Source organism: Rosa rugosa, chromosome 1, assembly GCF_958449725.1.
Source record: "Rosa rugosa chromosome 1, drRosRugo1.1, whole genome shotgun sequence".
Taxonomy (NCBI): domain Eukaryota; kingdom Viridiplantae; phylum Streptophyta; class Magnoliopsida; order Rosales; family Rosaceae; genus Rosa; species Rosa rugosa.
Genome location: NC_084820.1, coordinates 1,708,140 through 1,733,530, shown reverse-complemented (window position 1 = coordinate 1,733,530; position 25,391 = coordinate 1,708,140). Strand labels below are relative to the sequence as shown.

Here is a 25,391-nt window from a genome sequence, read left to right as displayed (position 1 = left end):
TGCCATCACTGCCTCAGTTGAAACTTGTGGCCAGTAAAAAAAAACTTGATGGTAAATATCCCCAAACAATAGTAATTATAATTTACAATTACATATAGTTTATAAGGGATACTGGGACAGTCAGCCTTATCTGAAATTGCTCTTTAGGGCACCAACTCTGTTGAACTTCGAAGTCCCAACATAATTTTGCTTTGTCCTGATAATAAGCACGAACTTTTGTATACTTCATCACTTCTTATCTCTACTCGATAATGATTGATATCTTGGATAACAATTAACAACTCAATTTATCTTGATGAATTTGGAACCAACCAGTCCTCCTCTCCATGCGCCTACATACAGTCCCCACAAACTTAACAACTAATCATCTCATTTCACATCGTTTGCAAGTAAAAGAACTTAAAGTTTTGGCTTCTTACTTACTAAGCAGAGATGATGAAGAAAGGAGCTGTTGCATTGCTGGTCTTGCTTGTTTTCTTTGCCTTCGGACAAGGCTTGGCTGCTGCTGGGCCAGCGAATTCGAAACCAGCCCCACCGAGGCTATGGTATTACGTACCCGCCACGGAATTTCCAGAACTGCATTGCATCTTTCTATTCTGCTGATCGAACTTGCATCCATGAGATTTACACAGCTTATTTTAGCCATAAATTGGCCATTGGAGAAGCTTGTTGCAGGGCCATCACCGATGCTGACGATGATTGTGCATCCACTGTGTTCAGCAAGTTCAACAACCCTTTCTACATTATGTTGCTGAAGAAACATTGCTCAAACAAAGCATAAGAAAGTGGTCATGTTCGAGTTTAGGTCAATAGGGGCTAGACTTTTAGGGCTTCTTTTGTTTTCTTGCTCTTTGGTTTTAGGATCATATCATCAGTTAGGTTTGTTTTCTCCATTTGCGTATGTTTATCAATTAGTAATCAAATCTTCTGCTTAGTTGTGTTGTGTTAATCTCTTTCCTTATTTGTTTTGACGTGGTTGGTAATCTCTGCCTTCATATTCTTCGATCCTACACATTTTAATATGCAGGCTGCTAACTGAACACGTATTAAAATACGAGTATTGACGCATTCATTTGTATTATAGTACTTGTGATCGAAATCCAAATCCATGCAAATGCTTTGCGTGAGATTATGGCAGGCTTATAATCACATCTATTGCATTAAGCCATTAAGTAACTTCCGATGACAATGATGCTAGGTAAGGCTGCTGCAGCATGAACATGTTCATCAAAGAAACCCCTAATTGAGCAGCACAAGCCAAGAGAAATTGCATGAATTCCATTGTTCTTGCGTCACAAGTTTCCCGTTGGGAAAGATTGTTGCAGTGCCATATATGCAACAATCTGTTCAAGATTGTGCCTCGACCGTGTTCAGCCGGCCGGCCACTTCTTCCTTCTATAGTTCTATCCTGTGTTGAAAGGAAAGACAAACAAAGCAGCAGCATTAGCAGCCATTGTATTAGAATAATAATATGCAATTACTCTAGTTTATCATTAGTAAAAAGTTTAACTTTATAACAGTTTATTTGGGATTTTCCTTTTGATACGTACTTTTGGTTTGGATGAGTAAGAATGTTTCCTAGTTCAAAGTGATTTGCTTTATATGACTATCCTTTATTCAATGTCACACATACATGCAACGAGTAAGTTTGGGGTGAACCCTACCAACATTAGCCATTGAGTTTAGCGTTAAATCAATTGAAACATGTGTCGTCTCTAAGCGTAAGTTTGGAAAAAAAAAAAAATGAAGCTTTTGATAAGGGAGAACATTGAATCCACTGATGGGTATGTTTAATTATTCAAAGAAACACGCTTCTATTCCATAAATCAACGATAATAAAAAACACGGTTGATTTTCAAAAAAATTAAATTTTTTTATTTAAAAAGTCTCAAGCTGAAGACTTCAAGTCAACTTTATTTTCTATTCATAAACAAACATCACTGCATTAAATATTAGGGCCATGATTTCAATGAAAGATTTGAATGAATATGAATGAATATGAAATATTGAGGGTGGTACCCATGATTAATCCAGCGAAATTAGATCAAGATCTGGAATGTGAACCATATAAATTGTGATGATAACTCTAAAATCAGTTTCAATAACACTAAAAAACATAGTAGTTACAACCACATGTTGCGGTAATATGGGTCGAGCGACCTATTATGAAACCTCTATGTCCAGTATTTGAATTTCAATTTCCATCAGTCTGTGACCAGTAAATTTGAAGAACTTTCGGATTCATGCACCTGCTGTGACGAGGAATTAATCTGACTTTGCTGGAATACCTTCGCTCTAAAATACTGACGGTATGGATGCGTTATTAACTCGCTGACGTAACAATGATAAAAAAATAAATAGAAATTATAATATTAAAAAATATATAACCCAAACAGAGAAATTTGGCCTAGCTAGTACTGATAATCCATAGGCAAATCCTTTGGCTTTTCTATAGAAAGGATTCTTTCTTCCCAGTCAACCATGGCCGGCTTCGTAGAAAAACCCTAGAAATCGAAATCCCTCAGAATCTTGCATTCCCCCTTATTCCAGATTAAAGGTCAACCAACCCCAAATGCGGACTTGATCCTTCACAGAAACCAAAACCAACGACTTTTTTGGGGCTTCAAATGTCGTCGGAGATCGAGGTCGTCGAGGACGACGAGGTCCAAACCCGCGGCGATCACGAATCGGCAGCGGCGGCGGCGGCGGTAGCCGGTTCGGTCAATTCGGGCGGCGGAGAAGCCAATGGGATTGGGGAGGAGAGTCTGCGAAACGACGTGTACACGGCGGCGGCGTACGGCGATTTGGAGAAGCTTCAGAGATTGGTGGAGTGTGAGGGTTGCAAGGTTTCCGAGACCGATGGGCTGGGCTACTACGCGCTCCAGTGGGCCGCCCTTAACAACCGAACTGCCGCCGCCCAGTATATTATAGAGGTTGTTCTTCACTCTCTCTTCTGATCAAGCTCAAAAATTTGAGATTTGGATGAATGAATATGAAGCTTTCGGTGCTACTTTGTTGATTAAAGATGTTAACTTTTTTGACATTTAGGATTTTGGGGATTGATATTAGGTAGTTTTTGCTGTTGGGTTTGTTTCGTGCCGATTTTTTCTTTTTTACTGTTGTTAGTGTCTATTGTTTGGAAGGGAAGAAATGTAAGGTGACACCGGGTTGTTATGTGTTTCTTAAATGGCAGCATGGAGGAGATGTGAATGCAAAGGACCATGCGGGGCAGACGGCATTGCACTGGAGTGCAGTGCGGGGTGCTATCCAGGTTGCGGAGCTATTACTCCAAGAGGGTGCGAGGGTGAATGCGGGTGATATGTATGGCTATCAGGTTAGTTTTTACTTTTGGTTTACGTTTACAGACAAGCATCCGCATGTGCATTTGTGTTTGTTTAGTTATTGTGACAGCAATATATGCATTCGTATCTGCGAGGTTTAAGTAGTTGTTCCCGAGTTATAGATTTTGAGGTCAACATATGCTGCTGGTAAGTTTAAGCTTTCGGCTTTAAGCTTAGTCATGAGGGATATATTGCCATGTGGGTTTGGTGTAGGGTAGAATTTATATCTGTGGGAAAAATCATTTTATGTAGGTTCTGTGGAAAGGGAATGATACATTTGATACAAAGACTACAAATGCTTTGGTATATGAACTAATGTTAATGGAAAGAATTATAAAAGACATTATGGACTTGTAAACTAAGGGATTGGGTGGAAAAACACGAATCTTAAGAACCTGCAATTGCTAGGTGGAGGCTCATAACCATTTCAAAGTCAAAGCTAGCATGCACTATGCACTATAGAGTGAGTGATCTTGATAGTGTATAGTGATGATTCAAAATTTCTTAGAGCAAGTTGGAATGAAGGTCAAGGCCTTTGCTCACTAAATTTTGAACCTTGCAAGTCATAGTGAAAATTTGCAATTGGCTTTTACTGATACAACTATGAGTTTAGTATTTAATTGAAAATGGACAGGTCAATTTCTTAATATCCTGCACGGCTTGGTTTATTACAGAAAAGCTTTCTATAAGTCTATAACCCATTTTGACTTATAGTTGGCTGAAACATGCTAGTCTTACTGGCAAATTTAATATGATCACAGACTACACATGTTGCGGCCCAATATGGTCAGACTGCTTTCCTATACCATATTGTTTCAAAATGGAATGCTGACCCTGATGTTCCTGATAATGATGGAAGAAGCCCTTTGCACTGGTATGTGAAAACATTGACTACATTTTCATCTTTATTTTTTTAAATTTCTTTACTTTATTTTATTTATAAGGAATCTAAAACAGTGACTATGGCATTATCACCAATTCAAGTCCAACATGTTAATCGTCATCTTCTCATTTTTTTTTTTCCGAAGGCAAACCTAATAATTTCCTAGTATATCACATATGATTCATCTTTTGGTAAAACCATTTAAATGATTGGTTTATCTTTCTAGTTTCTACCTTTTGTTGTTTGAAAATCATTGTGTGCAAGAAGTTCTTTCCTTTCCATAAACCGTCGATGTTCTGTACAGTTAATAGCATTGCTGCAGTTCTGAATAGTGGATTGATTATATATCTCTCAATCCTCAAATGTAATGCCTGTTTGGTCTGTGTCTTTGTCGAAAAGATTTAGTCAAAGACTTTGCATTCCTCTGGCCTACTGACAAAGCTTGTTTAGCCAGTTTCACCTAGTTTGGTAGCCTTGTAACATTTTTTTTCTCTTTTGGGTTTAGGGCTGCTTATAAAGGTTTTGCTGATTGTATACGTCTTCTTTTGTTTCTGGATGCATATAGAGGGCGCCAAGATAAAGAGGGTAAGTATCACCTATGTTCCATTGTTTGTGTAATTCACCTATTATGCAATAGTTATTAATTTTGTTTAATCTGTGTAACTTCAGGTTGCACTCCTCTACATTGGGCTGCTATCAGGGGTAACTTGGAGGCATGCACAGTTTTGGTACAAGCTGGGAAAAAGGAGGACTTGATGGTTACAGATAACACTGGCCTTACACCAGCACAACTTGCTTCTGATAAAAACCACAGACAAGTTGCTTTTTTCCTTGTAGGTGTTCCATAACCAAAACATTTTTAAAATTGGATAGTACTGTTACTTGTATGTTCGTTGACTTCCTCTTTCGAAGCCTCTCTCATGTTGAGGGTTTACTTCTCGTACGTTTAATAACGTGATGATTCATTGTGTTGTTAATGATTTCCCCCCTTTTTCTTGTTTAAAAATGCTTGATTAACAAATGGCATACATTACTAATGTTGTTTTCCTCTTCCGAATATGGTTCTTCTATCTTCTGACTTCCTTAAAAGTAGCTAGTGTGTGTGTGTGTTTGTAGTTTGGTGCTTCTTCTGTGGGTTGAGACATATATACACACCTATTGGGGGTTGTGTTGTTTGATATTAATGATCTTACATATTTCAGTTCTGCTAAGGAACTAGAAAGTATTAACTGACAGATTAGCAAGAACTTACATGCTATGGTAAATATGTTTTTGCAGGGGAATGCTCGAAGGCTGCTGGACAAACGTTGTGATGGGAACAGTCGTCTTGGACAACTTTCAAAACTAGGACTTGCACCAGGACTTTGGTGTATAATCTTTGTGCTCCTTGTGACCTATACTCATTCTGTTATAATGGGTATCTGCTCTAAGCTCTATATTAAACTCTCATTATGTGCCCATGCAGTCATGATTATACTAACTTGCAATCCTTGTCCAACTTGGTTGCAGCACCAAATCTGCCAAAGTTAACAGCCGGCTCAGTTTTTATTGCATGGCTTGGAGTTTTCCTAGCAACTGCAGGGCTGGTTATGTTCTATCGGTGTAGCAGGTATGACACAGATTTATGAGTTCTGATGCTAATTACAGGCCTTATCAGTGGCTCTGATATCATGTTAGACATAATAGTTTCCTTTCAAAATGGCTGGTGTGTTGTCAGTTCTTATTCATAAATACATCATTTTTTCTGTCTTTTACTGATGGGCTGCATCCCACACCCCCTTTCCCGCTCCTCTCGTTTCTTCTTCTATCACCATGCATATTTATGGTTTAATGTGTAGATGATATATGGTGGAGCACTGGAGGACTGGCGCCTAATTAAACTTTTGGTTGATTTTGTTTATTGCAGTAAAGATCCCGGTTACATCCGAATGAATATCCATGATTCACAAAATATGAAAGATGATGTGCGTACTATCTTCCTTTTCTCTTTTATTTTCTCCCCACCCTCTTTCTAGCTAGAAGTTTGTGATGATGTAACTCATGTATAATAGTCCTGGCTTAGTTAATAATATAAGAAACGATAGTTATAATGCACTCCATGTTTAGAGTTCCTGAAGGTTAGGTCAAGATGCTGATTTTTTTAATTTTGTTTTTTTATTATGTTTAATCAGGAACCTCTTTTGAAGATTGAGATAAATAATCCAGCCTTGCTAGCTGGTAACTGGTCTCAGCTCTGTGCAACTTGCAAGGTGCCATTGAGTACTGATTTTTGTAGCTTATATACAATCATCTTACTTAGTTTCTTAGATTATTCTCTAACATGATTTGTTGACATTGTCATCAGATTGTCAGGCCTCTTCGCGCAAAGCACTGTTCGACTTGTGACCGTTGTGTTGAACAATTTGACCACCATTGCCCTTGGGTATCCAATTGCATTGGCAAGGTGCATTTACCTTAATGAATTATTTTTTTTCGTTTTTTTTTTTTTATAATTTTGGATTAGTTTTTAATTATTGCCCAGAATTAATTTATGGAAAACAAAAGGGAAAAATTCACCAACGGTGTCTGGACACTTAGGGGACTTTCAGAATGATACCTGAACTTACAAAGTTATCAATGTGATACCTGGACTCATTTTTTCGTATCAATGTGATACCTACGGCCAATTTCCGTAACGGCTCCGTGACGGAAATTGGCCGTAGGTATCACATTGATACGGAAAAATGAGTCCAGGTATCACATTGATAACTTTGTAAGTTCAGGTATCATTCTGAAAGTCCCTAAGTGTCCAGACACCGTTGGTGAATTTTTCCCAATTTTACACGTGCGATGCACGTGAGTCACTTAATGAAGACAAAATGACCGATTTACCCTCAAATTCTTTCTTTCTTTTCTTTTTTTCTTTATTCTTCTTTCTTTCTTCTTCTTGTTTTCTGGTTTCTTCTTCCCCTGATTTGAATCATCAAGATTCAAATCATCTTGCTCGTCCGATTCCCACCGCCGATCGCTGATCAAACACCGCCGCTGCGTCTCAATCCACCTTCATGCACCACAGATGTTTCTGGTTCCTCCAACTTCAAATCCTATAGCAAATTGAAATTGTGCATTGAGGCTTCACCGCTCACTCCGAGTTCATCCCCGCCGCCGCCGCCAATGACTTGACCACCACCACTCTCGTTCTCTCCTCCGACCCCCTTTTATACACCATTGATCAGAAACTCAGACTCCTCCAGCCTTCCACTCTCAAATCACAGCTCCAATCCCACCCCTCCATCCTCTCCTTCGTTCCCGACATGCAACACCACCTCCACACCATCCTCACCTGCAACTTCATCGGTTTAGCCGAAAACTTTGGCCTCTAGCCCAACTTCGATCAGAGGCAATTTTAGGCAGACAAAGATTAACAACTTCGGCCTCCACACCATCCTCACCTGCAGAAAATTCGAGCTGTTCTTATTCACCAGCTTCGCCACTCCGCTGCTACCCACCATTGTGCCTCGCCGATTAGTAGACAAAGAACTCGGAGCCTCCACCATCGAGAAATTGAGGCTCACGTTCTGCGTGTCCTGCACGGCGGATATCGGCCTCGTCGGAGAAAATGTTGTATGAACATAAATTTAGTTTGGGTTCCACGGTGGCAGCTAGTCAAGCTCGTTGATTGCGGCCTTGGCTATCTTGATTAGCCAATCGACGACCTTGCTAGGCTGGTCGTATCCAAGCCGGTCCTGCATGTCGTAGAATTGAATGGCGGTGTGGGCGACGAGCCGGATGCTGCGGTCCCTGGGGCCTTTGGTGGTGCAAACCTTGCTGTGGCGGTCCTTCCGGTCGGTGGCCCTTAGAATGTGGCATTGTGCCTCCACGATTTTGCTAGCGGTGGAGGAAGAAGCAGTCCTTATCCCCAAACCCAATCGAGAAGCAGCGGAGGACGACATTGTTGTGCGGTGGTGGAGGTTGTAGTGGTCAAGTCATTGGCGACGGCGCGGGGATGAACTCGGAGTGAGTGGTGAAGCCTCAATGCACAATTTCAATTTGCTATAGGATTTGAAGTTGGGGGAACTAGAAACATCTGTGGTGCATGAAGGTGGATTGAGACGTAGCGGCGGTGTTTGATCGGCGATCGGCGGTAGGAATCGGACGAGCAAGATGATTTGAATCTTGATGATTCAAATCAGGGGAAGAAGAAACCAGAAAAGAAGAAGAAGAAAGAAAGAAAGAAAGAAAGAAGAATAAAGAAAAAAAGAAAAGAAAAGAAAGAAAGAATTTGAGGGTAAATCGGTCATTTTGTCTTCATTAAGTGACTCACGTGCATCGTACGTGCAAAATTGGGAAAAATTCACCAACGGTGTCTGGACACTTAGGGACTTTCAGAATGATACCTGAACTTACAAAGTTATCAATGTGATACCTGGACTCATTTTTTCGTATCAATGTGATACCTACGGCCAATTTCCGTCACGGAGCCGTTACGGAAATTGGTCATAGGTATGATGTTGATACAAAAAAATGAGTCCAGGTATCACATTGATAACTTTGTAAGTTCAGGTATCATTCTGAAAGTCCCCTAAGTGTCCAGACACCGTTGGTGAATTTTTCCCAAAACAAAATATAAGATTTGTTGTTTAGATATTAAGTATCATAATGGGGTCTAGAGTGATCTCGGAGTTTTATATCCTTTTCATGCACCTCTTGGCTGTGTGGTTGGTTTGTTCTTTTGTACTGAGTGTCCAAGGATATTTTATGACTAGAGGGTGCAGATCTCCGGTTTGTTTGATATCAAACATCATTATGCCTGATATGGATAGCTGATAATTATATAATCTCATTTTCATATTACGATAGTTTCATCTGACTTTTTTCTTATCATTGTACAGAAAAACAAATGGGATTTCTTTATTTTCCTTGTTCTTGAAGTTTTGGCAATGTTGACTACTGGAGGAGTCACTCTTACGAGTATGTTCCAATTTGCCGACTCTACTGAAGTATCTCCTGCTTAAACATGTTTGTGTACAAGCATTTTGTTGTGACCTCTTCTAAAAGAATATGCTTTAATTATTGCAGGAATTTGGAGTGATCCACTCGGTCCATCTTCATTTGGAGCATGGCTTAATCATGTTGGTACAAGTCATATCGGTGCTATATCATTTTTGATTGTTGATTTCTTCCTCTTCTTCGGTGTGGCCGTTTTGACTGTTGTACAAGCTTCTCAAGTAAGTCTTCTTTTAATCATAAAATAAATAACTAAAAGAAAAAGTTGTGGGATCCAAAAGTTTTCTCGCACCATTTAAATGGGATATCGTTCTCTAGCCAATGATTCCATTTTTGAAAAGGTTTTGTTAAATGATTACAAAAAAGTTCAACATTAATAATGTAGCATTTCTTTCTTTCTTTCAGTTCTGTATTGTTAAGTGGTGTTACCTTTCAGCTTCTGTAATCTTCTGTTGTGGGGATATTGATCTTTACGTGTAAAGGGGTTTGTAACAATATATTGGGTGAGATTCAATTTTGTTCTTTTCACAAGTGTTCCTCTTGTCACAGATCTCGCGAAATATTACAACTAATGAAATGGCAAATGCAATGCGCTATAACTACCTTCGAGGGCCAGGTGGTCGCTTCAGAAACCCATATGATCATGGGATGAAGAAGAATTGCACAGATTTCTTAATCAAGGGCTACAATGAAGATGTAGAATTGATTGAAGAATCAACTCGTGCTGAGGGGACTGGTATGAGGCACATGAATGGGGATTCCCATTCTCACCACACAAATGGCAATGGTCATGTTGCAATCAACGTAAATTCGAATGCATCAGCACATCAAGGTCATGTTCATTCTGCCCATTGCAGCCATAACAATCATGGTAAACCAAAAACGGATAATGTCCCGGTAGGCTTGGGTCTTGGCCTTGGACGGAACGCTTCCCGACCTACTGTATCTTAGTGATGGTATTTTTCATGGCCTGATTGTAGCTGAAAATGTCTTCTGTATTATAATCATACTTCACTTTCAGCTTTTGTAATTTAATTGGTTATTGCTCCTTATACGAAAGTTGCTCCAAATTTGTTGAAATCGATCTTTTTCAGTTTTGATTAGTCACTTAAAGAAGTGTGACTGTGAATAACAGAGCTGATGTATATATTGGTAGTTTGCAAATCCAGGTTACCATTCCTTTTTTGCTCAATGGAAAGGTTTAATTTTTGTTTTCAAGGTGTTTAATCTCTTTAATGATGTTGAGGGTGATATTGATCATGCTTAATATTAATATTAGGTAGTAAATGAATAGGAATATTGCATTCAGAAAAGGTCATGATTTTGACACCATGACCTAAGTTTCATCAACTTGCAATGGATTTCTGACTTGACTCTTCGTGAGTAGTAGTACTATGAAAACAAGGGGCTTCTGCTAATCCACCTATAAAGCTTAGTCATTTCCAAATTGGAAGCTCATTATAAAACTAAATTGAATTGTATCCAACTATCCAAATGCAATGTTCACTTCATGATTCCACCTAACACTAACTTTGAGGCTGAAAATGACATTGCTAATCATTCATGCAAGTTATTATATACTAATTGAGCAACTTGTTTCTTGCAAGTTTCCTTGTTGTTACCATCATTGTTAATCATCATTATCGCTCCCATGATTCTATAATTATTCCAATACTTTGTTGCAAATTGTGGTGAAAAAAGGAAAAGCATTTCTTGTAAGGTAATTCTACTTTTCTTCCTCATCACTTATGTTGCTACACACTTTACTCCTCCATAAAATTCAACCACAAGCATTTATAATCATTAGAAAAATTTAACAGGATGATCATAACACGTGACACGTTTGATCTACCAATCACAATTACGCATGAAATCAATAACTAAAGCAATGATTACAATTCTCGTTTGGTTCACGGAAAGGAAAGTAATTCATTTGTCTTTCCCATGGGAAGGGAAATGAAATTTCCCAACAACTTTCCATTCCGATGTTTGGTAACGTAAGGAAAATTATCAGGAAAGTTGTTAAAAAGTTTGTAAATAATGTAATAAAATAATATGTTGTGAGTAATAAATGCAAGGAAATAAGGGAGGAAAGTGATTCATTTGAGATTTGGAAGGAACCACTTTCCCCCTTATTTTCCCTTCCTTCAGGAAACGATTTCCTTTCCTTTTGCATCCCAAACGCAGGAAAGGAACAAGTTTCCTTTCCTGATGCTTTATTTCCGCGAACCAAACGTGGCCTTAACGGTGATGAAAGATAGAGAATTGAGTTAGGATTAGACTATATATATATATATATATATATCAGACGGTTCAATTTCCCACTAATATAACTATACAATTCCGTTTCACTATGTGTGATAACTGTGATGGGTTACTCAGTATTGATTCTATACTGCATTGCCCCCCATGCTGATATTTCAACAATTTCGTGATCATGATTCGTTCCCAAAAGCTCACCATCCCTTCCCTTGAGAAACAGAATCCAGAACGCTGCCGTTTTGTAATAGGCCTAATTATCCAGTCTCCCCTTCCACGCGGCAATACCTTGCTTTTCCCGCCGAATAAAAACCGAAAAGGCGAAAAGGAACCCCCCCCCCCCCCCTCTTTCTCTCTCTCTCTAGCGGGACCCACAGTTAGTCTCTGTTCTTATCTCCATCTCCCAGCACCGCACCATCGTCCTTGTTTCAAGGACTAGAAGCTAATCACGAGCAGAGAGAGAGAGAGTCTCCCCAGTAGAAAAGTGTGACGCAACCAACCGCGCCTGAGGACACGTGGCATATTTCAGGTGGTGATTCTTCCTCTCCCTCTCTCCCTCTCTCTCCCCACCACCTCACTTCTTCTTCTTCTTCTTCCTCGCCCCAGTCCTCAGTTACACTCTCTCTCTCTCTCTCTCTCGCTCTGGTTTTCTCTGGTTGATCGGTGAGCCTTCTCTCTCGGTTTTCTCTTTTTCTCTGTATCGGTTTAGTTTTCCGGTCATAGATTTTGTATCGAATTCAAACGAATTGAGAATTGATCGTTGTATCTGATACTGTTCCATCAGTTTCTATTTGTTATCCGAAATCAATTTCAATTTTTAGTTTCTGGAATCGCAGTTACGAAGTTAGGAACTGAAAGCGAAGAAGAAGACTGCAATTTTGATCAGGCTTTTGAGCTTTTTTTTTTTTTTTTTTTTTTTTTTTTTTCAGTATGAGAAAAGAAAACAGCAATTTTCGATGCGCGCAGAAAGCAATGAATATCTGTGGTTTGGTTTAGCAAATTTTTATTTTTTTGTGCTCAAACAGTGGTAGATTTTTTTTTTTTTGTCTCTTTTGTTTGTTTGGCTAGTGTTTAACGTGTTCCCTTATCATCTTTGTTAATGTGCTCATTTTTTTTTAAATTTATATTTATTGTGCGAATCTCTTTTGATTGCTTGTTTTCTTTTGGCTTGTAGTGTGGAGTGGAGTGGAGTTCACGGCACATGAAGGCCTATTCTGGAGCTAGAATGGGCTGCAATGTGATTTTTCGGCACAATTCGTGAGGCTAGTTGATAATCAGCTTCATTTGTTTGATGATGGGGGGTATTTGCTCGAGAAAGAGAGACCAACCGGTCATTGAAGAAGGCGGTGTTAGTAGAGTAGTGTCTGGAAGATATTGTAAAAGTAGCAGTTCAAAATGGCTAGGAACTTCATTTTTTCGTTCCACTGTAGAACAGTCTCCAGGAGTAGCAGGCATTTGCCCATCTCTCTTGGAATTATGCATTTCCAAAATATGCCGGGTACTTCCTTTAGCTTGTGTATTTGTATATCCTTCAGTGGCGGTTTAGATACTTCTGGTCTTATATTTGCATTTCTTTTGCAGGACATTGACAAATACAGTTCGCTTTCGCTGCTGCCTAGGGATGTGAGTCAGCAAATCTTTAATGAATTGGTCTGTTCCCAATCTCTCACTCATGATTCTCTCCAGGCTTTTAGAGATTGTGCTCTTGAGGTAAATGTGTGCCCGTTGATGGTTAAAAGTTTTAAGGTATGGAAAAAGCTTGTCGTTTAGTAAACTTTTATATGTAATTACAGGATGTTGGTTTGGGCGAATACCCTTCTGTGAATGATAGTTGGATGGATGCCATCTGTTCACAAGGTTCATCTCTACTATCTGTTGATCTTTCTGGTTCCGAGGTGACAGATGCTGGATTGGCTCTTCTAAAAGACTGCTCGAACCTCCAATCATTAACTTATAATTACTGTGACCATGTTTCAGAACATGGACTTGAGCACATCAGTGGTAATTTCTCTGTTTTTAAGTCTTGTCATATGTTCGCTAAATGTTTTTCATCAATCTTTTTCCTTTTGGTAAGGACGCTTGTGCATTTAAGTTTTGTATGAGTTGACTTCTCCATATTGAGTTTCTTTTGTTGCCTAATGCGATTACTTTTGTCTTTGGCTGTAGGTCTTTCAAATTTGAAATGCTTGAGTTTTAAAAGGAGCAGTGCAATTAGTGCTGAAGGGATGCACACTTTCTCCAGCCTTTTTAACTTAGAAAAGTTGGACTTGGAGAGGTGTCCAGAGATTCATGGTGGCTTTGTTCATCTTAAAGGTTTAACCTGCTTTTTATTGTCTCCATTCTTTTGGTTTTGTATCTTCTGCTCAAAATGTGATATTATGTCTAGCTGACCAAACAAAACTTCTCATCATATTCATAATTGTCACCTTAAGTGAACACCTAGATACGTCTCCTTTTATATTTATTGGCCATATTTTCTATGGCAACAAGAATTGAAAGTAGTGGTGGAATTTTGCCATAGACTTTTGATTTTGTTCCTAAACTCATTTGAGTTATGATTCTGCAGGTTTGACGAAACTAAAGTCTCTTAATGTTAGATGTTGTAAATGCGTCACAGATTCAGATTTAAAGGCCATCTCAGGTACATTTTTTATAGGTCATTGTGTTCTTGTGTAATAACAATGGTCATGTTGCTGGCAAATTGCTTGTTCAAATGTCCCTATGCTCAGAATGATTGCTCTGAAAGAGGATGCTGCAAGATTTTTTTTTCATTTTCAAGGATTCTCCTTGTAGACTGGAATTTGTTTGGCTATTTTTCCCCCTTTTTTCTTAATTGCCCAATGTCACTGTTCAATCAACTAATCTAGACACTTCTGCATTTCCCAGGGCTTACAAACCTCAATGAATTACAGATATCTAACTGCAACATTACTGATTCTGGAATCTCTTATTTGAAAGGTATTCCATATCTTTTCTATTTGTCATGTTGATGCCTCAACATTTGAATTGTTCACCTCTCCTTAGTTTTTGTGCTTTATCTGTATGTGAGTGTTGGACCCATGTAAGGACACACAGAGAGACATAAACCTTATATTATGCAATCAAGCGTAGGATAGTGGCACTACCTGCTAAATACCTATTCTATAGAGACAATATATATTGTTGAAATTTATCAACTTAGCTCAATTTGTCCAGCCGCAGCAACTGCTGTTGTTCCCTTTTTATAAAGAAAAGGATCTGGCACTTAGAGACTGGCATTATCATACTGATTAGCTTTCTTTACTTAAGTCTATCAAATTTCGGGATTCTTTGGGTTTATCCCTCATATTTTCTTTTTATCCTGGTGTCTCTTAGATTCAGTTGCTCGGTTTTCTTTTCTGCATGACAGGCTTGCAGAAGCTTAATATGTTGAACTTAGAGGGATGCAATGTTACTTCTGCATGTTTGGAATCTATTTCAGGTTTGCTTTCTGATGATTGACTTTAGCACGCATAGTTGTCTTTAAGACTACCCTACAAAAAAGAAGTGAAGGATTCTAAGTATCTTCATAATGAATTATTTCTGTTGCAGCTCTTGTTGCCCTGGCTTACTTAAATCTCAACAGATGCAGTTTATCTGATGAAGGATGTGATAAGTTTTCTGGTGAGAGATTATAGACATTTGCTCCTTTTATTTATTGTTTTCAATTGGCTGGATTAGTTGGTAATTTTGACTTTGCCAAACCAATGATGCTTCACAGGCCTTACAAACTTGAAGGTTTTGAGCTTGGGATTCAACAGTATCACAGATGCATGTTTGGTGCATCTAAAAGGTCTCTCTCTCTCTCTCTCTAGATAATTTCATCTAATATGTTTTTATAGTTGGCATAGATAAATAACTAAATAATATCTTTTTTTGCAGGTTTGACAAATTTGGAGAGCTTGAACCTGGATTCTTGTAAGATAGGTGACGAGGGGCTTGCAAACTTGGCAGGTTTACTATGAGATGATAGTATATTGTTTACATCTGGTTTTTGTTTCAAAATTTTAATTGGAATGGAAATGGAGAACTGGTGCTTTGTTTTAACACTAGCATATAAGGAATGTGCGTTTTTAATTGCGATCCTGTTCTTTATCTAAAATGAAATGTGTGTTTTAAAAGATAAAGATATAACCATTTTTGTTGGCACTCCTTACGCTCCAAGCACTATGTATAACTTTAACCAAGCACTAAAAGTTCCTGGTGTCAACTTGTTATCTCTGTTATTGAACGTGCCCACCATCTTATTTTAGTTCTTTCTGTATTCAGGGTTTGTACTCATGAAGAATTTGGAGTTGTCTGATACTGAAGTTGGAAGCAATGGGATTCGTCATCTCTCAGGTAAGGATTGCATCCTGCTTGCATTTGGCTGTATTCTTGTTTTAATTGTTATGCAACTCTATGGGTCATATGCTGTTGAAGGTTTTTCTTCTTCAGACCTAATTGGATTTATAGTGGCTTCCAGTTAGCAACAGCTCATGCATTTCTCTGTTCTATTGAGCATATGCATGTCTTTTTTGTTTGCGATGATTGTTTGCATTATAGCAGTGTGAAATATTCTTTTGTCAGCTCATCCACGTGTAGTATTTTGTTCTTATTATCGTGTTGTTTCCCAGATGCATTGCTTTTCAAGGATTAGTTGATTCACTTGATTGTGTGGTTGTTGCAACTTCCAGGGTTAAAGAATCTGGAGAAATTAAACTTGTCGTTCACCCTGGTAACTGACAGTAGTCTGAAAAAGTTATCCGGACTGACATCTCTCAAATCACTTAATCTGGATGCTCGCCAAATTACTGATGCTGGACTTGCAGCTATTACAGGTATGGATATTGATGTACTTTATTCTGCAGTTCCTTTGGATGCAAGAGTTTGCAAGGCTATTAGTTTGTTTAGTTGAACAAACATGTTTGCGTGTTTGTGCTGATCTGTGTTGGCTGCGAAGCACTGATCTGGATTCTGGACATTGTTCCCCTTGCATGCGATTGCCCAGTACATTTAGGTTTAGAAGGGTAGATTTCTAGCTGTTATAATTTCATTTCATGTGAGCACTCGGTATTTCATGTCATGTAGCTTATGCTTAGGATTTTTAAGCCCTTGAGCTTATAGCTTTGTCATTTGTTGACAAAGCCATACTTTGATTTAAGCAACTAGTTCAGTCAAATTGATCATATTCTTCTAAAGAGCAAACTTTAGACATATTTGGCATCAAAATTCCAACATTCTGAATCTTGTTATAATCTTTTTGCTTCCTGTATTTTTGATACAGACCTTTTGTTCCAGTATTTCATGCTCTTGTACTGCTGCAGGTCTTACAAAATTGACACATCTGGATCTCTTTGGCGCTCGGATTTCAGACTCTGGAGCAAACTCTTTAAAACGTATGTTATAAGAATTGTGTTATGATATTCATTTTAATTATAGAACAAGTTCTCATTCCTTTGCCTAGGAATGTACTTTTTCTCTGGTCGTCTTTCCATTCACTGAGGTCTTGAGCGTAGGAAACCTTATTCTTAACAAAAAAGTGAAATACTCAACCCTATTTAGAAACCTCGAAGGTAGGAAGAGAATATTTGTCAAGTTTGCTCCTGTTCCATTCCTAATTCAGTTTGATGAAATTGACAGTGCTTCAAAGGGAAATTTGATTTTACATGTTCACTTGCTCCTGCAACTTGTAATCTTCTCGTTTTGAAGTATTAGATTTTTATGTGTTTCTGTGCAAACAGACTTCAAGAACCTTCAATCTCTTGAAATATGTGGTGGAGGATTGACTGATGCTGGTGTGAAGAATCTCAAAGATCTTGTCTGTCTGACATGGCTAAATTTGTCGCAGAACTGCAACTTGACTGATAAATCCTTGGAAGTGATTTCTGGTAGATTCAGCTTCATAATCTTAATTTCTGGTCAATATAATTGGTTTCCTTATACTGTCGTTGAATTAGACATCCATTGGGGGCATGGGGGATATGTGGGCAATTGCTGTATTTTTTCCGGGATCATTTGTTGCAACTGATGCCAAATTCCAGCCCCTTGGGCAATTAGTGGAGCGCATGTTAAAACCGTTTAATTTAACATCTCTTTTGTTGACATTCATGGGTCTTCTCACATTCATTTTCCTCTGAAAATGTAGGTTTGACTGCATTGGTGTCCTTAAACATTTCAAATTCACGCATTACCAATGAGGGATTGCAGTATTTAAAGCCTTTGAAGAATCTACGTTCCTTAACCTTGGAGTCCAGTAAGGTGACTGCATCTGAAATCAGGAAGCTACAGTTTGCTGCCCTCCCTAATCTTGTAAGTTTTCGACCAGAATAGATTGAAGGCTTGAAGCTTTGTTAAAAAAGGATACTGTTTTGTCTAGAGCTTGGACAGCTTCTTGTACAGGTTAATAATTGCACATAGAAATATAAATGGGCCAGAATTTCTGGGTGGGAAAATCAAAGTTGATTATTGTACATATGGCCTATGTCAGTTTTCCGAGCTTCTCTCTCTTTAGCACAATTGTATATTTAAGTAAATGTTTTATGTTTATGAAAAACACATTGTGCTTGCAGCACAATGATGTTGGGAAATTTTATAGTGCAGTTGGTGTATTGATGCTTCATGTTACGCATTATAATCTATAGACCTCAATTTGTATTTGACCTAGAGCTTGTATGGGTGTTTCTCAACCATTATCTCGATCATGACCTAGAGCTTGTGTTCTTGTTTAGCTAGAACTAGAAATTATACCCGCACTTTGCTGCGAAATTTGTGTTTGTAAATAAATGATAACAAAAAAATACAAAAGGGAAATTATTGCATTCTATTGAAACAGTTAACATTTTATACAAAACGAGTAACCTAACAAAAGTGTATTCAAAAAAATACTCGACCGAAACGACTGGTAAAGAAGATACTCAGCTACAAACATGTGAGTAGTACAAAGTGTCTTATCAAAGAGTTGCATCTTTACCGGATCACATCGCATCGCGGCTAAAACTTTTTTTCTTCATTTTCATTTGTTCCCTATACAATACTGATAAAAACATTTTTCTTAGCTTTACACCCTCATCATCCAAGCAAATAAACTTTCGAGCGAATGAATGAAATGAAATATATGAGGGCTAAGTCCAAAATTTTTGTTCCCAATTTAACAGTCTAATCTTGTGTCAAAGTTGATATCTTTGTATTACGATCTGCACGGACTCCATTTGTTTCAATAAAGATGGATGCTTTATCTTGCTTGAACAATTTCATAACTGTTTCTCAATCCGAACCTCTAAATAGGCTTCTTCTTGTGATTTATCTGCATGCCGCTTCAAGCGGGATGGGATCCAACTAGCAAACATCAAAGTTTGGGGTTTGTTGTGATTATGAATCAAGTGGAGACGTGGAGTATTGATTTTATTGTGAAAGTTGAAGAACAAACTAGAGGACTTTGAACTAGGGGACATGATTTTACTAACTTGCAATCCCTGTCTAACTTTGTAGCACCAAATCTGCCAAAGTTAACAGCGGCTCAGTTTTTATTGCATGGATTGGAGTTTTCCTATCAACAGCCGGGCTGCAGGTTATGATCTGTCGGTGTAGCAGGTATAACACATAGATTTATGAGTTCTGACGCTAATTGCAGGCTTATCATTGCTTGGATATCATTAAAACTCGTAATTAAGTTCAAGAGGAGATTTGTCACGCGTTTCAAATTTCTTCTTCTCTAGGATAGTCTATATATATATCATCAAAACAATCATGATTTCAACTAATGTTGACCGCCCTATCTTAATTAGCACTACTACTCAATTAATATAAATTCTCATACACCGCAAGTAATCATGTATTTCCCAGCATATAGATAATGTACATTGATGCTAATCTAGCAAGATATTTTGAAAGGCCAAATGGGCAATGGCATTGTATCCATTTTTACCTTATATATATAGATGTTTAGTAATTAGGAAAATAATCCCGATGGAAGGCAGATACTATAATCCAAGATTTGTGTTTTCTCAAAATTACGTTTGAAATTTCAATCTGTTCCTTGTTATTTTTAATATACATAATTTTTTTTTTTAATAAAATACCTTGACCATTCAAAAAGGGTTTAAGATCCGACTATGAACAATATTTACCTTCACCCAATGTTAATGTCAATTTGGTTGATCCGGCCAGTTTTCATAAAGTTATTCTACGAATGGAATCAACTTTTTCGGATGTAAAGGTGTAACACCGTAACCGTTAAATAACTCAAGTAGAAATTTTCACACAGAAATACACAACTCAATTCTATAACTTAAATTCAGGAAAACAGAAAATAAAATATCTCGAAAAAATCTAAAATTAAATTAAAATTGGAAAAGGGTGGATTGAAATCTAAAAATTTGTGTTAAACTAAATTTTGATGAAGACAAGATTAAACTAAAATTTTGATGGTTCTGTTAAAGCAGATCAAGCTTTTATAGGCTTTGTTTTGCACAACTCTGATGGTTCCCCTTTATTTGTTGTTTCAAACAAGGTTGGTGAGGCTAATGTGCTCTTATTTGAAGCCTTTGCTCTTCGAGAGGGCTTAAATGCTGCCAAGTTTTTCAAGTACCCTAAAATCCGAGTGGAAGGCGATTCAAAAGTTATGATAGACTGTCTATTGGGCAAGATATGCACGATCCGTGGCGTATCCATCTGATCTTTGATTGTTGATATCCAATGGCTTGCTTCCTCTTTTGAGTTTATCCGTTTTCAACATATCTATCAAGAGGCCAATTTTGTAGCTGATAAATTAATTAGCTTCTTTTTTTAATCTTTGTGAGAGAGATACTGCTATTTAATTGGCATTTTTGTCTTAGCTCCCCTTTATGTGTCCCTAACTTTCTATGTGGATCAACTGAGAATGGGCATTCCTCTTGTGGTTTTGTGTTGTAGTTGTGTTCTTGAATTCTTTTTTGGTTAATCAAAAAATAAAAAAACTAATGGGTTCGCGTATATTGTCCCCATTAATAAAGGGAATTGTAAAGATCAGGTTTGTTGTTAACAGAAAATTTTGGCGGCAAGGACCGATTGGGAGGAAATTGAGAGTTCATGGACTTTTTAGGTGAAATTCGAAGGTCAAGGACTGAAACGATGAAACCCTATAAGTATAGGGAGTAAACAGTATTTAATCCAAAAAATAACATAAATGTCATCCGTGATGATTCGAATAGTCGAATACAAGTCCTTACCCTGAAAGACATTGCCCAGAAAAAAAAAAATTTTAAGTTACACGCCACACTAACATCAAGGTAGATGCTTGATGCTTCAATTACAAGTACTAATGTTCTAGCAGAAACTGTAAAGCCATGTTGATGAAGGCAGAACTAACTAAAATGAAGATCTGCAACTTCACCTCAACCCCCTAACGTGTAAAGAGAGGGAAAAAAATGTGTGTTCTCCGAACTACCACAAATAAATTACTGTATCCACGGAACTATCCACTGCATGTAAAACTACAAAGTTCCATAAGCTGAAAGCCTGAATCTTTGACAGGAAAGTACCAAGAAAACCTGCACAAGAGGCAAACCAGTTGATGGTTAATTGCTAAAACGATGTGTCTACATGAATATGATGAACGAAATCAAGTATGTATGTCACATGAGAGCGAAAACTCATGCCTGCCTCAATATGAAAAACTACATGCTCCATGGAGCGGCAAAATGTATCTATTCAGTGCTGTCTTTTAAAGCATTCTCCAAAGCAGAATGAAGTTTTGAAACTCTCCGCCGAAGTAATGGCTCTAGCCGAAATGATGGAATTCCACTTTGCCACTTCTTCGCTTCATACATCTCATTCCATGCTTGTATTATCTCATCAATCTTGAATCCCAAACCTGTAACAATAAAAAGTAAGCATAATGTCTAAAATACTTTAAGGAAACATATTAAGTTTCAAATTACAAAGTTTGAAGTGTGGTCACCTTCCACTGCATTATCATTTGAAGAGTGGTTTTTGACCATAACAGCTATATCTGTTGGAGAAGCCCCAGCAAGTCCAAACTTCTCAACTGCAACTTCCAAACATTCATGCCATACAGGTAGCCCCAATTTGAACTCCACCATAGATCGCTCGTAAAGCATGGTGCCCCAAAGAAGGTTTATCTGAGATCTCATGTTTGTAGCTTGTTCTGCAGCTTCATCTGCTGATATGTCTTTGACAATCCCATCCAAACCCATCTTCTGCAACTGGGTTTTACAACTTGTTGGACTAGAGAGTTCACTCAACCGTTGCTCTTCCGATTCCTCCCACAGCTGCATGCCCTTTTCCATGTTGTCTTCGGCCTTGTTATAAAGTCTTAGAACCTCTGTGGATGGCCAAGTCTCCAAATCAACATTGCTGCTAATTGCGTAATACCAAGAAAGTTTAGCCTGCTCAAACTGCTGCTGCCCAAGGGCCAGATAGCCTTCATAGAAGTCGGGTTTGATATGCAGCGCTTCTTCATATCTCCTTCCAGCTTCTGTGTATTCTTTTTGTGCCCATTCATATGCAGTTTTGATGTTTGAAATGATAGATTCTTTGGAAGAATCTTCTGTGAAATATACCTTCTTCCTTGCCCTGGCCATGTGAACATTTCCCCAATTGAACAACGCTAAAGCTCCCATTTCCTGGAACTTCTCTCCTGCTGTGTCGAAAATGTCTTGAGCTTCTTCACTGGTAACTATCTCCTCCATAGCCTCAGAGTAGAACTTCATCCCAAGTTCATGAAGATCCAAGTATGCATCAGATTCAAAGCCAGCATAGTTCTTGAACAGCTGAGCAAAATCAATAATCCAATCCTCAATGCAATATGACCCCTTCATGTCCTTGTGGTGTACCAATGTACCATTTTCAGCTCCATAGTTAAGCTTGTGCGCTTCAACTTTCAGTTCCTGAAAGAATGGATCCTGATCAGGGCTAACTTCTATTATGTAAAGCCTGACAGAGCCTTCTGATTCTGCAGATTCTTCAGCCCATCTCAGCTCTTCATTAGTAGTGATGGTGACCAAATCACCTTCTTCGTCTCTATATTTGATAAGAACTGCTCTTGATCTTGGAAACCGATCACGGATCACCTCTCTTAGTTGCAGGAGGGTGCAATTTACTGGCAACTGAGCCCATCTTATGTCCTCACCCAACACCAATTTCACACTTCTTTTCGGCACTTCTTCCGTTGTTGTGATCTTCTCCTCCACAACTACCTTGACCTCTGCCTTCATTTCCTCAGCTATTTCCAGATCCTTATCTTCCTCACCTATACCCCCAGACTTCTTTTCCTCACCTATTTCTACAGCCTTCTTCTCCTCAATCTTGTCTTCAGTATTCCCCCTGGTATTGTCCTCATGAACTTTCTTCTCTTCATCTTTGTTCCCCTTCTTCTTCCGACTCTTCAATTTCATTAATTTTCCTGGCAGCACATTATGACTTGGTTCTATACCCACAGACTTCTTTTCCTCACCTATTTCCACAGCCTTCTTCTGCTCAATCTTGTCTTCAGTATTCCCCCCGGTATTGTCCTCATGAACTTTCTTCTCTTCATCTTTGTTCCCCTTCTTCTTCCGACTCTTCAATTTCGTTAATTTCCCTGGCAGCACATTATGACTTGGTTCTACATAATCAGGAGGCAACTCAATCACCGTGTCATTCACCCTCAATCCCTTCTTCTCTAGCACATCTTTCACTCTTTCTGCAACCTCCAGTGCCATGATATTGTTCGGTTCCATGTTCAACACAGTACCAACATCTCTCAGAGCCAAATCCAACCTATTCAAAGCCTCATAACACTTTGCCCTCTTCAGCAGAGCCTTACTATACTTGGGTGCAACCTCAAGGGCCAAATTGCACTCATTAATAGCCCTCGGATACTCACTCAACCCCATCTGCATATAACAAGCCGCCATATTACTCCGAAGATAGGACACATCAATGTGATTTCTCGGAAGCAATCTGAGGGCTTTCTCATACTTCAACATAGCTCCTCCATGGTCCCTTTTCTGAAACAACTTATTCCCCTCATCCTTCAATTCATGAGCCATTGCAATGAAAACTTCTGTATCCTTATCTTGGGTTTTCGGACTATTTTCGCTACTGTTGCTTGGCTTTGGACTATCACCTGAACTTTTTTTCTTCTTCCCACTTTGCTTCCCCATCATGCACTCTAACAATTCATACAAAATAAGAGCCTAAGCCTAAATCTTGCTATAAAACTAGCTTCTCCAATCAACTCTATAAACAACAAACACAACTAATTCAAAATCACACCCTTTTGTACAATCCAAGCCAAAACATACAAAAAGCAAAGCTCTTTCCCCAAAGAAACCAATTCCAACCTCTGTGGGGCTCAAATTTGCTGTGAAACAACTTCAAATTCTTCAACTACTCCCTTAAAGCTCAACTGGGTTCTCTTTCATCAACCAAATCAGCATAAATTCAAGCCACCACAAACCAAACCAATAAACCCTTCTTCCCTCTAAACCAGGATTTGATACTGCCTAATCTAGATAACAACCAAATCCCAATTCAGAGAGAAACCACACCACCAACCCACCAAACCAATTCAGCTAAACAGAAAAAAGCAACAAGCTTTGAACAAAACAGAATTCAGGGTCTTTCTTAAGCACAAAAATTAACAAGATTGTTGGTGACAGAGAAACTTATCTGGAAAAATGGCTTATCCTGAAGAAGAAGAAGAAGCTTCAGATATTACAGAGGAACAAAAACTGGTGAAGCAAAAATGGATGTCAGAAATGGAAGAAGAAAAAGAACGTCCTAAAATGTCCGTTGGCTCCTTTGTAATGTCCACTGCTTAACGTAAACGCCACAAAAGCGTGCAAGAATAATCTGATTTTTTTTTGTTTTAGAATATTGAAAAAGATTTTGTTTCCGTGAATTCCAAGTTTCTTGGGGCCGTTGGATCTGTTTCATAACTTGGGATCCTAGTGCTTCTGTTTTTGGTTGTTTTTTTCTTAACAAAGCTTCTGTTTTTGGTTAGTTTATTCAGTTTTCTTTTGCTTTTTCAGTTTAAATTTTAATTTTAATATATTAAATTTAACCGTAGCAATAAAATGTAACTAGTGTAAATTATTAGATTTTCAATATATTTTTTAATTTATTTTCTGCACAATGAAGGAAAAAATGAATATAAAAAAAGTTAAAAATGTGTACAACAATCTGTCTGTTTGGGATAAAAACTTAAAAAAAAAAAAAAAAAAAAAGCCTGGAATCTTAGATCAGTGGACAACGTCAACTTGTTGACTATGGTGGGTTTGCTTGTGTGTGGGGACAAAGATGTGATGACATGTCCCAACCAATCAGAAAAGAGAGTGTTCCCTACGTGGCGCATGTGAACCAAAAAGTAACGAACTTATTGGCGGGACCCACTCAACCGCCAATCACAAGGCAGAAGCGGTTGTTCACAAGGCGGCAACCGCCCACCAAACACCAGGTGGATCCTCCTCATTGGGGTTAATAGACAGCCTGTGGTTCGGCAAAAGCACTTTTAGTTTTACAAGTGCTTTTGCGATGGCGTGGCATGCCCCACCCCCCCTAATGTTTTTCTTTGTTATGTTTGATCAAGGACTTGTTGCCTTGTTTCTCAAGTTGTATCAGATTCTAAACTATTTTATAAGCACTTTGGACTTTGGTAACGCGTGGTCAAATCTTACTAGAGGAGCTAAGATTGAATCATTTGGATAGTGTATAATAAGTTCAGTTTTATTCAGATTCAACTCGTATTAATTACTGCACAATGCTGACTTTTTTTGTTATATGCTATGCTATATTCAAATTCTATTCTAATTGAAAAAAAAAAAAAAAAGACAATGAAACAAATTGTTTTTAACTTTTTATTTGAAAGATATGTTTTGCAATCGTGCTTTATCAAACAGAAGAGTAAGAGTTTGACGAGCTACTCTCACTTTCTTGTCAAA

The 25,391-nt window shown here is 38.2% G+C and overlaps 3 protein-coding genes across 4 annotated transcripts; 2 read left to right on the top strand and 1 right to left on the bottom strand.

The window, feature by feature from the left end:
- Window positions 1-2,421: 2,421 nt before the first annotated feature.
- LOC133709460 (protein S-acyltransferase 24) lies at window positions 2,422-10,428 on the top strand. Its single transcript, XM_062135214.1, has 13 exons — window positions 2,422-2,933; window positions 3,194-3,334; window positions 4,103-4,215; window positions 4,730-4,809; window positions 4,894-5,057; window positions 5,503-5,641; window positions 5,734-5,833; window positions 6,131-6,188; window positions 6,396-6,473; window positions 6,569-6,667; window positions 9,096-9,174; window positions 9,283-9,431; window positions 9,760-10,428. The coding sequence occupies exons 1-13, from the start codon at window positions 2,628-2,630 to the stop codon at window positions 10,159-10,161; spliced, it is 1,908 nt and encodes a 635-aa protein (XP_061991198.1). The 5' UTR covers window positions 2,422-2,627; the 3' UTR covers window positions 10,162-10,428.
- Window positions 10,429-11,838: 1,410 nt separating this feature from the next.
- On the top strand, window positions 11,839-18,130 carry LOC133709448 (uncharacterized). Of its 2 annotated transcripts, none has more exons than XM_062135196.1 (16): window positions 11,839-12,132; window positions 12,644-12,967; window positions 13,051-13,179; window positions 13,263-13,470; window positions 13,636-13,782; window positions 14,036-14,110; window positions 14,356-14,427; window positions 14,858-14,929; window positions 15,040-15,111; window positions 15,209-15,280; window positions 15,370-15,441; window positions 15,757-15,828; window positions 16,164-16,307; window positions 16,794-16,865; window positions 17,211-17,357; window positions 17,615-18,130. In XM_062135196.1, the coding sequence occupies exons 2-16, from the start codon at window positions 12,761-12,763 to the stop codon at window positions 17,797-17,799; spliced, it is 1,746 nt and encodes a 581-aa protein (XP_061991180.1). In that variant the 5' UTR covers window positions 11,839-12,132; window positions 12,644-12,760; the 3' UTR covers window positions 17,800-18,130. The 2 variants fall into 2 exon arrangements, with proteins under 2 accessions (XP_061991180.1, XP_061991188.1); XM_062135204.1 differs by having other exon boundaries at window positions 11,840-11,998.
- A 2,440-nt stretch (window positions 18,131-20,570) lies between these two features.
- LOC133709439 (protein PHOX4) lies at window positions 20,571-24,274 on the bottom strand. The gene is made up of 3 exons (XM_062135186.1): window positions 21,407-24,274; window positions 21,105-21,319; window positions 20,571-20,996 (listed from the first exon to the last, which is right to left on the bottom strand). The coding sequence occupies exons 1-2, from the start codon at window positions 23,613-23,615 to the stop codon at window positions 21,153-21,155; spliced, it is 2,376 nt and encodes a 791-aa protein (XP_061991170.1). The 5' UTR covers window positions 23,616-24,274; the 3' UTR covers window positions 20,571-20,996; window positions 21,105-21,152.
- Window positions 24,275-25,391: the final 1,117 nt, after the last annotated feature.

What these genes read in the sequence shown, in the direction of transcription:
- LOC133709460 (XM_062135214.1), top strand. Translation starts at nt 2,628, where the DNA reads ATGTCGTCGGAGATCGAGGTCGTCGAGGACGACGAGGTCCAAACCCGC. An exon ending in CCGCCCAGTATATTATAGAG is followed by an intron (nt 2,934 to 3,193) that starts GTTGTTCTTCAC and finishes CTTAAATGGCAG; the next exon opens with CATGGAGGAGATGTGAATGC. An exon ending in GGAAGAAGCCCTTTGCACTG is followed by an intron (nt 4,216 to 4,729) that starts GTATGTGAAAAC and finishes TTTTGGGTTTAG; the next exon opens with GGCTGCTTATAAAGGTTTTG.
- LOC133709448 (XM_062135196.1), top strand. Translation starts at nt 12,761, where the DNA reads ATGATGGGGGGTATTTGCTCGAGAAAGAGAGACCAACCGGTCATTGAA. An exon ending in AGATTTAAAGGCCATCTCAG is followed by an intron (nt 14,111 to 14,355) that starts GTACATTTTTTA and finishes TGCATTTCCCAG; the next exon opens with GGCTTACAAACCTCAATGAA. An exon ending in AGGATGTGATAAGTTTTCTG is followed by an intron (nt 15,112 to 15,208) that starts GTGAGAGATTAT and finishes GATGCTTCACAG; the next exon opens with GCCTTACAAACTTGAAGGTT.
- LOC133709439 (XM_062135186.1), bottom strand. Translation starts at nt 23,615, where the DNA reads ATGATGGGGAAGCAAAGTGGGAAGAAGAAAAAAAGTTCAGGTGATAGT. An exon ending in AAATGATAATGCAGTGGAAG is followed by an intron (nt 21,320 to 21,406) that starts GTGACCACACTT and finishes TTATTGTTACAG; the next exon opens with GTTTGGGATTCAAGATTGAT.